Below are 12,565 nucleotides of genomic sequence, written 5' to 3'. Positions count from 1 at the left end.
GTGGCATTTATAAGTGTCTATGACAGTTTTGCAGCCTCTGCTCCATTTCATCTGTCCTTGAAAACAAGTTGGCCCTTTAGAATGGGCCTGTTCACTGGTGAGGTATTTCCAAGGAAGCCTACAAATAATGTTGGATATTAGCAAGACTAATAAAGCTATTTCACTGTTCTCTCCTTAATTGAAAAGCCACAAAACAGTGTGCCTGACGTGTTTATATGGATGATCCGAGGAGAGAAGAGACTGGCCTATGCACGTGTTCCTGCTCATGAGATTTTACATTCACCAGCATGTCCCGAAGCATCTGGCAAATATTGTGGGAAAACTCAGACCATCTTTTTAAAGGTAATGTTAACTCCATGCGTATCTGTGAGTCAGTCCTTTCTAAACCAGGTTTGGTGCAATGTTTGGTGAATGCAAGTTTTAAATCAATAGATAGGCCCAGGATTCTTTTGTTTGTGAAAGTATCTCCTTTCTCTAATCTGTCTAAACTATACTTTTTGGTGACATTTCCTGGTATCCTAGTAAATTAAAGTAAAAACAGCATTTTTTCTCAGTCTGGTAGAAATCCTGTACAACACACCCCTCTATAGATAAGTCTGCTTTAGATGACTGCATTTTTTAAATTTGTTTGTTTGCTTCCCATTTTACATATTGTTCAAGGAGGCAACACACCTTCCTCCTCCTATTTTCTCTGCAACCACAACCCTGTGAGGTGGGTTGGGCTGAGAAAGAGTGACTGGCCTAAATTCACCCAGCCGACTTTCATGGCTAAAGGGGGACTTGAACTCATGGTCTTCTGCTTTCCAGCGTGGTGCCTTATCCACTAGACCAAAGTGTTTCTAACTGATATCAGCCTATTGCAGAATAGTTATTTCTGTACTTAATGATACCATCATCATAGACATAAGTTGGCAATGTCCTCCAGGTAGCTATGGTATTTTAGCACAGTGTGGGCTCCAACGCTAACTCCCTCTATTGCGAACTCCCATTACTAAAAACTAAGATCAGGAAGACTCTCCCCCACATTGCTGTTGATTCTGTTAGGCCAGCTCCTTCCCAACCTTTTCTATACACCACACCCCTAGAATGCTTCTGACATATTCTCGCACCCCTTACAAAAGTTTGAAATAATTGCAATGAATTATGCATATACACTATAATTTTGAAACTTCTAAACCCAAGCTTTTGCACCCTCTGGAATATCGACTTGCACCCCCAGGGGGTACAAGCAGTGGTGGGATTCAGCCGGTTCGCACCAGTTTGGCAGAACCGGTAGCTAATTTTTTGTTGCTCAGGCCCAGAACAGATTTCCAGAAGCAGCATCCACACAGAGAACCAGTTGTTCGCATATTTAAATCCCACCACTCGGTACAAGCACCCCCAGTTGGGAACCCCTGTGTTAGGCCACGAGCCAGTCTTGTATTCAATCACTTTTCTCAAGATTATTTGCCATCATTACCATCGTCCAGGGCTGATCCCTTGCATTCTAGAGGAAAATTCAGAAAAATGACTGAAACAAAAATATGAGAACTGGCCCCTGTAAGGACATGCCATTTGTGTTTTTTAAACTCTAAAGCAGAGGTAGAAAGCCTGTGACCTCTCATTTCCATCTCCCTGGCCAACCATACTGGCTGAGACTGATAAGGGTTGGAGTTCAGCGATATTTGGAAGACCACCTCTGCTATAAAATTCAGGAAGTGAGACAAAAACATGCTTCCAATTTCAGTTCAGAAGAAAACAGTGTCTCAATGGGTATGGTGTCTCAACATAACAATGCTGATCTTCAAGCTGCTTATAATAAGGAAATATCAGCAGTGATTACAATCTTCATTCTCGGAACTGGGTTGTGGCAAAGCATTGTAGGGTGACAATTGGGATTGGAAAAACAGGAAATAGATTAACCATCTGGCTGTCTTTGCTTCCTCTTAAGTCAAATCAAGGACAAGTTTATACTTTGAACCTCTCTTTTTTTTTCATTTTCTACTCTTTTGAAATAGCCTGTGATAGAAAAAGCACAAGCTACACTATGGAGCACAAGTCATGGAAATCTGTACTGTATGCCTTTATTGTGATGGAGACACACTGGAAGTGACTGTTTCTTTTTCTCTTTCTTTGCTCTAGTACCCACAAGACAAAAACAACAATGTCAAAATACCAGCACAGCTGCGAGTCAATTTTTGGCTTGGCTTGAGTGCAGTCGAAAAAAAATTCAATAGCTTTGCAGAAGGAGCATTCAGTGTTTTTGCTGAAGTGGTATGTGTCTAATCATTACTGTGTCACTCTGGGAACTTGAGTTTTGGCCCCTTACACTAATATCCTGAAATCAGGCTCCAAGGATTGTTTTTCTTATTCTCCTTTCTCACATCTCCCGAGGACTTGAAAAGCTAGAATGAAAGAAAAATTTACTTCTGCAATGTGTTGTACAGCTCTGTTCATTTTAGTGGGACATACCTGGGAGATATTTACAATGGATTCTGCCATAGATGATTGATCAAATTGATAGTACAACTATATTGTTCCAGGGCAAACCTTTACCCTTATTAATTAATAAGTCTATCGCTGGTATTGCACATGGCCATCTGAAAACATGCAAAATGTGTTGTTCTGTATTCCTCTACCTATTCTTTTGTGTTACCGTGTTTCTCTGAAAATAAGACCCAATCTTATATATATTTTTGGAACCAAAAGATACATTAGGGCTTATTTTCAGGGAAACATGGTATCAAGGTGATCTGCCTGGCTGGGCGCCCCACCCCGGCACACGCACAAGAGACAGTGAGCGCACAGGGGCTGGCAGTGTCCGGCAGCACCCACAGCCCATGCAGCACAGTGAAGTCTGAGCCCTGAGGCAGAGGCAAGGGGGAGGCAGGCGATCCAGATGTGCTGTGCAGCCACCTGGCTTGCAGGGGCTTGCAGGAGGCTCGTGCAGAGGCAACAGCAGGCAGAGGCAGAGACATGGGGGGAAGGCAGGCAATCCCGTCGTACCGCCCACTCCATCCCACTGTCTCCCAGCTTGCCCACGGCCATGCCAGGGCAGGCTATCCTGATGCATCGCCCACTCCGTCCCACTGTCTCTTGGCTTGCCTGCAGCTGCGCCAGAGCAGGTGATCCCAACACACCACTCACTCCATCTCACCTTCTCTTGGCTTGCTTGTGGCCATGCCAGGGCAGGTGAACCCAATGCGCCATCCACTCTGTCCCACTGTCTCTCGGCTTTGCCCGCAGCCACGCTAGGGCAGGCAATGCTTGGGGCAGGTACGGGCAAGCCGAGAGACAGGGGAATGGAGCAGGTAGCGTGTCAGATCGCCTGCATCCCCCCCTGAGCCTCTGCCTCCAGGTGGCTGCACAGCACATCCAGATTGCCTGCCTCCCCCTACGTCTCCATGCTGGGACTTACCTGTACTGTGTGGGCAACTGCTGCTGCTAGACACCATTGGTCCCCGCGTGCTTGCCGCCTCCTGTGCTGACCATGCCCACCCACCCCTGGCTTATTTTTGGGGTAGGGCTTATATTAGCTGCACCCTAAAAAAAACCAGGCTAGGGCTTATTTTCTGGGTGAGTCTTATTTCTGGGAAAACACAGTAGTTGTCTTGAGTGCCCATGAATATAAAGGTAGGAAATTAAGTAATAAACAATTCAGCAGAAGCCATGTAATAGATAACTTTTGTACAGCTTCGTAGCTTTGCATGATGTCACCCTTCCCGTAGTTTTGAATTAAAGGACTTATTTCAGCCTGCTACACTCCAGAGATTGATTTTGAAAGTAGCAGGGGCTTCAGCTCAGGTACAGCTGTTATGCATGGCAGGCAAATATTTTGTGATGGGAGGCTACACTTTTTTGTGATGCACTAATATTATCAGAGAGGATGGGGCTGAAACCTCATCATTTCTTGGAGAGAATAAGCAGAATTGGCCCTGTACATAAATTCAACTATTTCTTCACAAAATTAATCAGCAAGTTCCCATGAATTCAAGGGGAAAATCTAAGGGGCAGTTTTATAGGCCACAAAAACTTGGCTGGGGGCCACTATCGAGATCTGCAGGCCATATAGGTGGGTTATATTTGGATCTACTGCTATCATTAGAGAGAAAGATTGGTGAATGTGTTCAAATCTTCATTTAATCTATAGTCCTAAAGCCTCTCCCTAGCTAAAGCTCTACAGATTTTCCCATGCCTTTAGATTAATTTGAACATTGCTCAGGCTTTATTTTTTTGAGGCCAGCATCCTGGGCCTCTTCCATGATCTGCATGAATTTTAACTCATTCTAGAAGTTTTATTTTTGAAGTAGTTTTAGGGCTTCTCCTGACATTGCTCACAGACCTGTGATGAACACAGTGGGATCTTTGTAAAGCCCACGAATATTACTAGGAGATCTTCAAACAGTTTGTAAGGTGACGAGTGAAAGGTAGAAGAAATGTGTGCTTTTATGTTAAAAAAAAAAGTCTGCTGGGGAAGTTCCTTGAACATTGATGTATGAACCTGAACGTTTTTTGGGCTGGGAAAGAGGCGTAATGGAGATGTGTTGGGTAGAAAAATACCAAGATCTGTTTTTGACACCTAGAATTTTAGAAGGGAGAAGGGAGATGAGAAGAGCAAAAACAACTTGGAAACCCCCTTGACTGGGAATTATTTCTTTATTAAATTTATGTGCTACCCATCTCATCTAGATGGAGATTATGGAGTAAATCAGGAAGTGGCCAAATAGGGTTTTCCTGATTGAGCAGTGGGTTGAAGACCTCCACAGTCCCTTCCGACTCTGTTATTCTGTCCTGGGAAAGGCTGGAGTGATGAAACAGACTCCGCATAAAGTTGTAAACGTGTACCTGACTTTTTGTTTCGATGGCTTTGAAATGGTGACAGGTGAACAGCTTCATTTTTTCTAAAGTTGTATTTACCTTTTTTTTGGCAACAGTATGAAAACCAGGTTCTTATGTTTGGAAAGTGGGGGACCAGAGGTCTTGTTGGACGCCACAAGTTTTCTGATGTCACAGGAAAAATCAAACTGAAACGAGAATATTTTTTGCCTCCCAAAGGATGGGAGTGGGAAGGCGAGTGGTTCGTTGATCCTGAAAGAAGGTCAGATTTTGGCTTGGATTCTCCTCATAAAATGGAGCGGGGAGGAAAACTTATGTCATTTCCATTGGAGGAAATCTCATAAATTTAGCAGGAAGAAAGGAAGGCAGGAAAATGCTAACTTCTGTTGCAAAGCAGTTCTATTAAGGTCTCCTGCATAAACCTGTTTATGCCAAGGGAAGGTAGCAACATAAAGGCTGCCTTAAGAGTTATGAATGTTGAGAAAAGGGCTGATGAGTGCCAGCTTGTTTTGAGACTTCTGGAGAAGCCAACCAGGTTATATTGTATCCCGGGGAGTTTTACTAACTATGCTATTTCAAGGGCCTCCCAAAGATTTTCAAAGGCAAATTTAAGTTTCGTAGGGCAGAAAAGGATCTTGTCTGAAACCAAGTAATCTACGGAATGTAACTTGGCCAACAGACCACTCTTTCTGAAATCTCAGCTGTCAGCAGATGGAAGGAAGGATTACATTTTCTCAATAATCAGTTTTAATAACATTTTGTTTACTTTTTGATGTATTTACTTTCACTGATTATGAAACCTATGATAAGGTAGAAGATAAGTGGAATCTAGGTGCATACCTCCAGTTCTGAGGCATACTTGTGAGTCTTGGGCAGATTCTGTATAACAATATTCCAACTGTAGTCAAATTACTTATTTGTGATAGAAGATATAGAAGATATTTCATTCAGGACTTATTGGTAGGAAAAACGCATTCAGGAAACTCATTGGTAGCCTCACATTGCAATGAACACGGTCACTCATTCAATTTTGCAGCTACTAAGATTGATGGACGAGTAGGCACAAAAACAGCCAAGGAAATGATTGAAGCCTGGGAAACGGGGCCCCTCATCAGTCAACAGGAGTGCTGACTTATCACCAGCTTATCAAGTACTTAGGAGGCCAGGGCTTGGTAGCACAAGCAAACAGTAGCCAATGACTTAATAGCCAGCCATCAACACCCCAATCAATATCTAAAAAGCCACATACAACAGTCACCATATAAATGCCACATGCAGAACAGCTCAAAGCGCACACACTGCTCGAGAGAAGTTCCCTGAAGATGGGCTCTAGCATGAATCTGAAAGCTCAGAAGACAAAACCTCTGATGATGGTAACTGGCCCAGATTGGATCCTGTAACATTATCCTGGGACACGTATATTCACCTTCATTCAGGAAAATGCTTATGTTTCATTCTTGAACAAATCCACTTTTTTTCTCCTGCTGTATATAGATACGAGTGCCTAAACAAATTGAGAAAATGTATACTAAGAAGCCTAAACACTGTGCCTGTGGGTAGGATATCCAGAACAGCTTGGCTGTTGCTTGAATGTTAACAACCGGATCATCTCAGCCACCTCTTTTTCCATCATGTTCTGCCATCCACCAATCCTCTTTTGACATCATCTCCTTCTATTCTTTTGCTGAACTCACCAACTTTTCCTACTTGTCTGCTTTCTCGAGTTCGGTCCCCAACCATCTCAGTTCATCTACTGTATCCACTCCCTTTCAACTGTCTTCCTTTGTAGTGCTTTTTACACCCACCACCACTACTTCCTCCAATTTTCTCTTCTGCTTTTAACCAATGCTGCTTATACATTCATTAAACAAATGTATGTGATTAACCAGAGGAACCCTGGAGAGTGAACAAGGATAAAAACATAATTATCCAATTGATTTAAAGAAGAAAAAGAAAAATCAGAGCCATGAAAGGATTTAAAGGTGACAACTGACATCTAAACTGCACCTCTCAGCTGGCGGGGAGCTAGTGCAGCTCACTTAGCAGCAGTGACCTGGAGTTCCATATGTGCACATTATATTTTACTGCGTTCTGGGCTGAAATTTTGAATGGTCTTCGTGGGTAGCCCCATATACAGCCTGTTGCAAATAATTAAGAACATGTGACCTAAAACCCAAAGCCAGTCGGTTTTCTCAGGATTGAGCCAAAACCAGTTCTTCCCCATCCAGACCTACATAGCCTCCAGGCCCTGGGAAAATGCCTTGACTGCATCACTTGGATGGCCTGAGACAGAGATATATAACTGACTATCATCTGATGATTCTTGACTCCATAGGTAGCCTCATCCAGCATTTTCGTGTAAAGGTGTGGGATGGATGTGCTTCACCCATCCAAAATCCACCTTCGTCCACAAGCATGACTGATGTTGTTTTTGGTGACATAACTTGGTCTGAAACCTGACTGCGACAGGTCTAGATAATCAGCTGTAGGCCTACTTCCTTCTGAACAACCAGAAAGGGAAGATTAGCGACTGGATGAAATTCTCCAGTACTAATGGATCCAGTGATGGAGTCTTGAGAAGAAGGCAGAATAATGCAGTCATCATGGCACATGGAATGGCTCCCTCCAACCAAGTAACATTTGACACAACTTGGCCCAGCCACATATCACTTTTTCAGGAGGATATGGACCTAACATAGCTGTGACAGTATTCAATCACACAAAGACCCTGCCCGCTTTCTTGGGAGTAACCGGATCAAACTCATCCCAGATAACCAGAACATTTTAATTTTACCCCCAAGCTCTTCTATCAACTCACTGCTTCTACTCTTCTAAGTTTATCTCAACTTTTCCTCTGCCTCTCATGGGGCACTTTCCTTCCCCTCCCCCCTCTTTCACTTAGTTTTCTACCTGGTTTTATTTTATTTTATTTTTGTTTCCTAATGTTCCATTCTAAAGCAAAGAAACACATTGTTTTCCTTCCGGTAGATGGAGCTGTATGTCACCAATATGTGCATCATATCATGCTTTACTAAGTTGCAGATTCATTTATTGCTGTTATTATCAAAAAAAAAGTTCAGACAAACTAAAAATAGCTACCACAGCTTTATATTAATTAAAAATAGAAATAGATAATATAAATAGTTTTTTTAAAAAAAACCCTGGTAAAAGCCTTTTAAAAAGAACCATGCCCTTTAGTTTATACTATAGGGCAGTGTCTTTTGTTGGACATCTCCTGTTATCTAACGGTTTGAAGTCTTCCTTCTGGCTCCACAGCTTGCTGACAGAAGCAGATGCCGGCCACACTGAATTCACTGATGAAGTATATCAAAATGAGACCCGTTATCCTGGAGGAGAATGGAAAGCAGGTGAAGATCAATATACAGATGTGGTAAGAGCTGCTTCTGATGACTTAGCAGTTTTAAGTGCTGTAGACTTTTTATTCCAGGTATAGATGACTTAATGCGTTTGGTGTGTGTATTTGTCTGTGTGAAAGAAAGACTGCAGCTAGATAATGAGGATCTGCCTGGAACTAAGCAATTTCTTTCCAATCCCATGATAAGAGCCGTGGTGGAGGAGTGGTTGGAATGCAGTATTGCAGGCTAATTCTGCTGACTGTTGACTGCCAGAATTTCGGCAGTTCAATCCTGTCCAGCTCAAGGTTGACTCAGCCTTCCATTCTTCCGAAGTTGGTAAAATGAGGACCCAGATTGTTGGGGTCAATATGCTGACTCTGTAAACTGCTTAGAGAGGGCTGTAAAGTGCTGTGAAGCAATATATAAGTCTAAGTCACATGTATCAAACTCAATTGCATCACATGACATATTGTGACATATCGCAACATTTTTTGCCTTTGCGGAGCTGGGCTGGGCGTGGTCTGCACATGACGCATCTGGCCCACAGGCTGCCAGTTTGACACCCCTGGTCTAAGTACTATTGTTATAAAACCTCATTAGGTCTAAGCTATAAATAAAGTTTCCCCTAATACTAAACCATAATGTGGTTTATTTATTTTGGCAGAGTATTATCTCTTCATTATGGCTTAGCATATTGAACACTGGTTTGCTCATCAAACCACTTTTAACATCCTGTCTGTGCCCCTTCAGCCATGGAAGCGCTCCAGGTGAAATTGGGTCAGTCTTTGACTCTTGGCCCATAGTTGTTTGCTAGATTATACGGAGAAGAATTGGTGGAGAAAATGTTGCCTTGAGCTCTTGAAGGAGATACATTTTTTATTATTATTTCTGTTTAAAACAAAATGTAAATTGCAATGTGCAAGCAAACTAAAATGTGTGTCACTGAGTCGTAAAATGAACTGTGCATCCAGAATTGATGTGTGCATCCTTTAAAAAGTTGCATATAACTCTATTGCTAGCTTACAACTATTGGATCCTACTTTGCTGCTTCCAATTGTACAACAGGAGGAGTCAAATAGAAAAGAACAGGTGTTAGTTTTGCTAGTCTGGTGCATCAAACCCACTCAATAGTATTATAGTACTTGAAAGGTTGAAACAATTTGGGACATAAATTTGCAGAGTGGAGCCCCATTTGTCTCTGATATTAAAATTAGTGGTCTTTTAGGTGCTCTACTTTGTAATGGGTTATTATTATATGTAGTGGATTCCCAAAGATGGGGTCAAAAAAATCAAGATGTTGACCCACCTACCAGACTGAATTTTTTATGTGCATCATGAAAAGAAAATGGGACAGAGTTTTGATATGCAGTTGCAACTACTATCTTGATTTTTTTAAAAAAACCTGAACATCCCTGATTATACGCATATATATCATTCTACTAAATGTGAACATAATTCTCAGTATGCTTCTATGTTTCAAAGAATGGAGAAAAAGCCCCCCCACCAGGTGAAATAACATGTCCTCCTGGCTGGATGTGGGATGATGATGCTTGGATATATGACATCAACAGAGCAGTGGATGAAAAAGGTAAGTATTAGAACTTGCAGGCTGCTTTTTATTTCAAATGTGAATGTAACGAGTCTTATGAACGTTGGCTTATGAGAAAAAGATGAAAAAAATGAGAACATTGGCAAGCTTGTTTGGAACCAAATATGAACTGATTTGCCTCAAAGGAGGATATCGTATGAATTTTAACTATGAATTTAGAAATATTTTGTAAAGCGTACTTTGCAAATAATATATGCTGGTTTTGATGTCTTATTCTTTCAAGCAAGCAGGATGTTGGAAGGAAATTATACAGAGGGATTCAGGACTCTGTCCATCTGAAAGTTATCAGGATAATTCTCTGAAAACAAAATAGGATAAGACACATTTGATATGGGCAGGGAAAATGACAAAGAAAGTTGTCCCAAAGGTGCTTTTTCAAAAAGCAACTGGACTTACTTGGAGTTTTTCTTTTTTAAGACGTTTCGTTTTTCATCCAAGAAGCTTCTTGGATGAGAAGCGAAATGTCTTCAAAGAAAAACAAGAAAGTCCAGTTGCCTCTTGAAAAAGCATCTTTCGGACAACCATGAGCTGGATGACCAAAGACACCTTCTCCACAGACACAAAGAAAGATGGTTCAAAAATGGGCAGATCAGGCCTGCAGTTATGGAGGGGAAAAAGCCCTGATATATCCCTACTGGAGATTCAATTGGTCCATGGCTTAGAATGTTAACAACTGTTCAGTTCTAAGCCGTCCCTCCTCCTACTTTGGGTCACATGACTCAGAGTGGAACCTATGCAACCCATTCTATACTTCCCAGTGCACACATGGACACAAACACAACATGAGGGGCATGCATACAAAAATGCAATACATTACTTTATTCCACAGAACACACAGATTCATCCTGTGATCACTATGGTAAAGTTGTTGGAAAGATTTCCAGAAGCCATGCTTTGTCTGCTTTCCGTATGTAGCATGTTGTGTGTGTGTGGTTTTTTTTTACTTTTGAAGTGGATGTTATTTATATTAACTGCTGTTGTCCTTAGCTGCCACTCTATGTGGCAATTGATTTGCTTTTTATTGAACTTGGTTAAAGTTGGCTGCCCATCTTGCAACATAAACTTATGATTGTGCTGATGTGTGTGTGTGTGTGTTTGTGTGTAAATAAAACTAATGGGGAACAGAATAAGCAAGTGATAGGTAGAAAGAAAAACAATAGAAACTGTTGGTATATAATCAAAGTATTTAAAATATTAATGACAAAAATGTTTTCGGACATGACTAACAGATTGCAGTTATTTTGTAGCCCCAACTTCTCCATTTCAAACAGAAGCAAGGAATATTTGAAATGGAGGGGAGTTTCTAATGTAGTGACAATGTGTAGTGGATATTTATTTATTTTATTTATGCTGCCTTCATTATTTTTATAAATAATTTAAGGTGGCAAACATTCCTAGTACGCCTTTGTCCCTCCCATTTTACCCACAACCACCACTCTGTGAGGTGGATTGGGCTACTATATAAAGCCCTATGTGCATATGGCCAGGTTGTTTCCAGGACCTCCTGTCTCCTGTCACCTCTAGTCACCTCACCAGAACTGGCAGAGATGGGCTACTCCAGGTCCCATCTTTTAGTGCCAACTTGCAGGACCTAGGAATCATGCCTTCTCTGTCACTATGACTGGCCTGTGAAACATCTTCTCCCAGATATCTGGAAGGTCCCAATCCTGTTGGCATGTTTTAAGCATTAAAGATGTACCACAAGCTTTTGGGATGGGAGACCAAGTTAATCTGATTGGTAGGTTGCTTAATTATTGTTTTAGTGATAAGGCATTGCTTTTTTAACCCCAAAGATGTGATAGATGTTGGGTATTTTGTATATTGTTTTATTAATTATTCCTTTGGTTTTCATCTTAGTGTACTATGTAGAGTCACCTATATAAATTGTGTAAATAAATGCATGAATACATTTGTCTGAGTTACCTAGGAGATGTACTGTACAAGATACAGGGATAAGCAATTATAATTTATTTATTTATTTATTTATAATGAGACTTGTATGCCGCCCTATCTCCCGAAGGACTCCGGGCGGCTAACAACAATAAAATACAAATGAATACAAATATTAAAAAAGAATTAAATTGTGTCAGTCCCACTAAAACCAATAAAAACATTTAAAATCATAATTTAAAATCCCATTATCATCAGTCCAGGTCGGCCTGTTGGAAAAGATATGTCTTAAGGTCATGGTGAAAGGACCGAAGGTCTGGGGCCATCCGGAGCTCCCGGGGGAGTTGATTCCACCAAGCAGGTGCCCCAACAGAGAAGGTCCTCCCCCTGGGGGTCGCCAGCCGACATTGTCTGGCCGACGGCACCCTGAGAAGGCCCTCTCTGTGTGAGCGCACAGGGTGATGGGAAAACGTTCCTGGCAGCAGACCAAAGAATACCAAATACCAAAGAATTAGATTGATGAAGGCCATATCATAATAAAATATTTAAACTGCAGGCTGTGAATCATAGTTTTCAGTAGCTACTATATTGACTAGGGAAGAAGAGTCCAGTTCATCAATTCTTCTTCTTCTTCTTTATTTATTTAAGGTTGGGAATATGGAATTACCATTCCTCCGGACAATAAACCAAGATCCTGGGGTGCAACCGAAAAAATGTATCACACCCATCGAAGGCGAAGATTGGTTCGAAAACGCAGAAAAGATCCAAACCAAACAATTACATCAAAGGTAAGACAAAGCAGTTGCAACCAACAATGAGTGTCTGTTGAAAAGAACGGAGGGGGCAGCAATGTAGAAAACAGAAAGTAATTCTATGTTTTGTCAAACACTTATGT

At 41.4% G+C, this 12,565-nt stretch overlaps 1 protein-coding gene across 6 annotated transcripts in view; it reads left to right on the top strand.

Moving 5' to 3' along the window:
• Positions 1-12,565, top strand: part of MYOF (myoferlin) — a 107,383-nt gene that overhangs the window by 56,493 nt on the left and 38,325 nt on the right. For all 6 annotated transcript variants that reach the window (XR_014026732.1, XM_081329869.1, XM_081329870.1 and 3 more), the window contains 6 exons: positions 187-342; positions 2,122-2,253; positions 4,914-5,077; positions 8,092-8,206; positions 9,654-9,759; positions 12,319-12,458. Coding sequence is in view for 5 of the 6 variants with exons in the window: in XM_081329869.1 (XP_081185995.1) it covers positions 187-342; positions 2,122-2,253; positions 4,914-5,077; positions 8,092-8,206; positions 9,654-9,759; positions 12,319-12,458 (813 nt within the window). In the remaining variant the exon portion in view is untranslated. The remainder of the gene's footprint in view (positions 1-186; positions 343-2,121; positions 2,254-4,913; positions 5,078-8,091; positions 8,207-9,653; positions 9,760-12,318; positions 12,459-12,565) is intronic.

This window comes from Vipera berus, assembly GCF_964194415.1.
Source record: "Vipera berus genome assembly, chromosome: 5".
In the NCBI taxonomy this organism is placed as follows: Eukaryota; Metazoa; Chordata; class Lepidosauria; order Squamata; family Viperidae; genus Vipera; species Vipera berus.
This window is presented reverse-complemented; position numbering and strand designations above follow the sequence as displayed.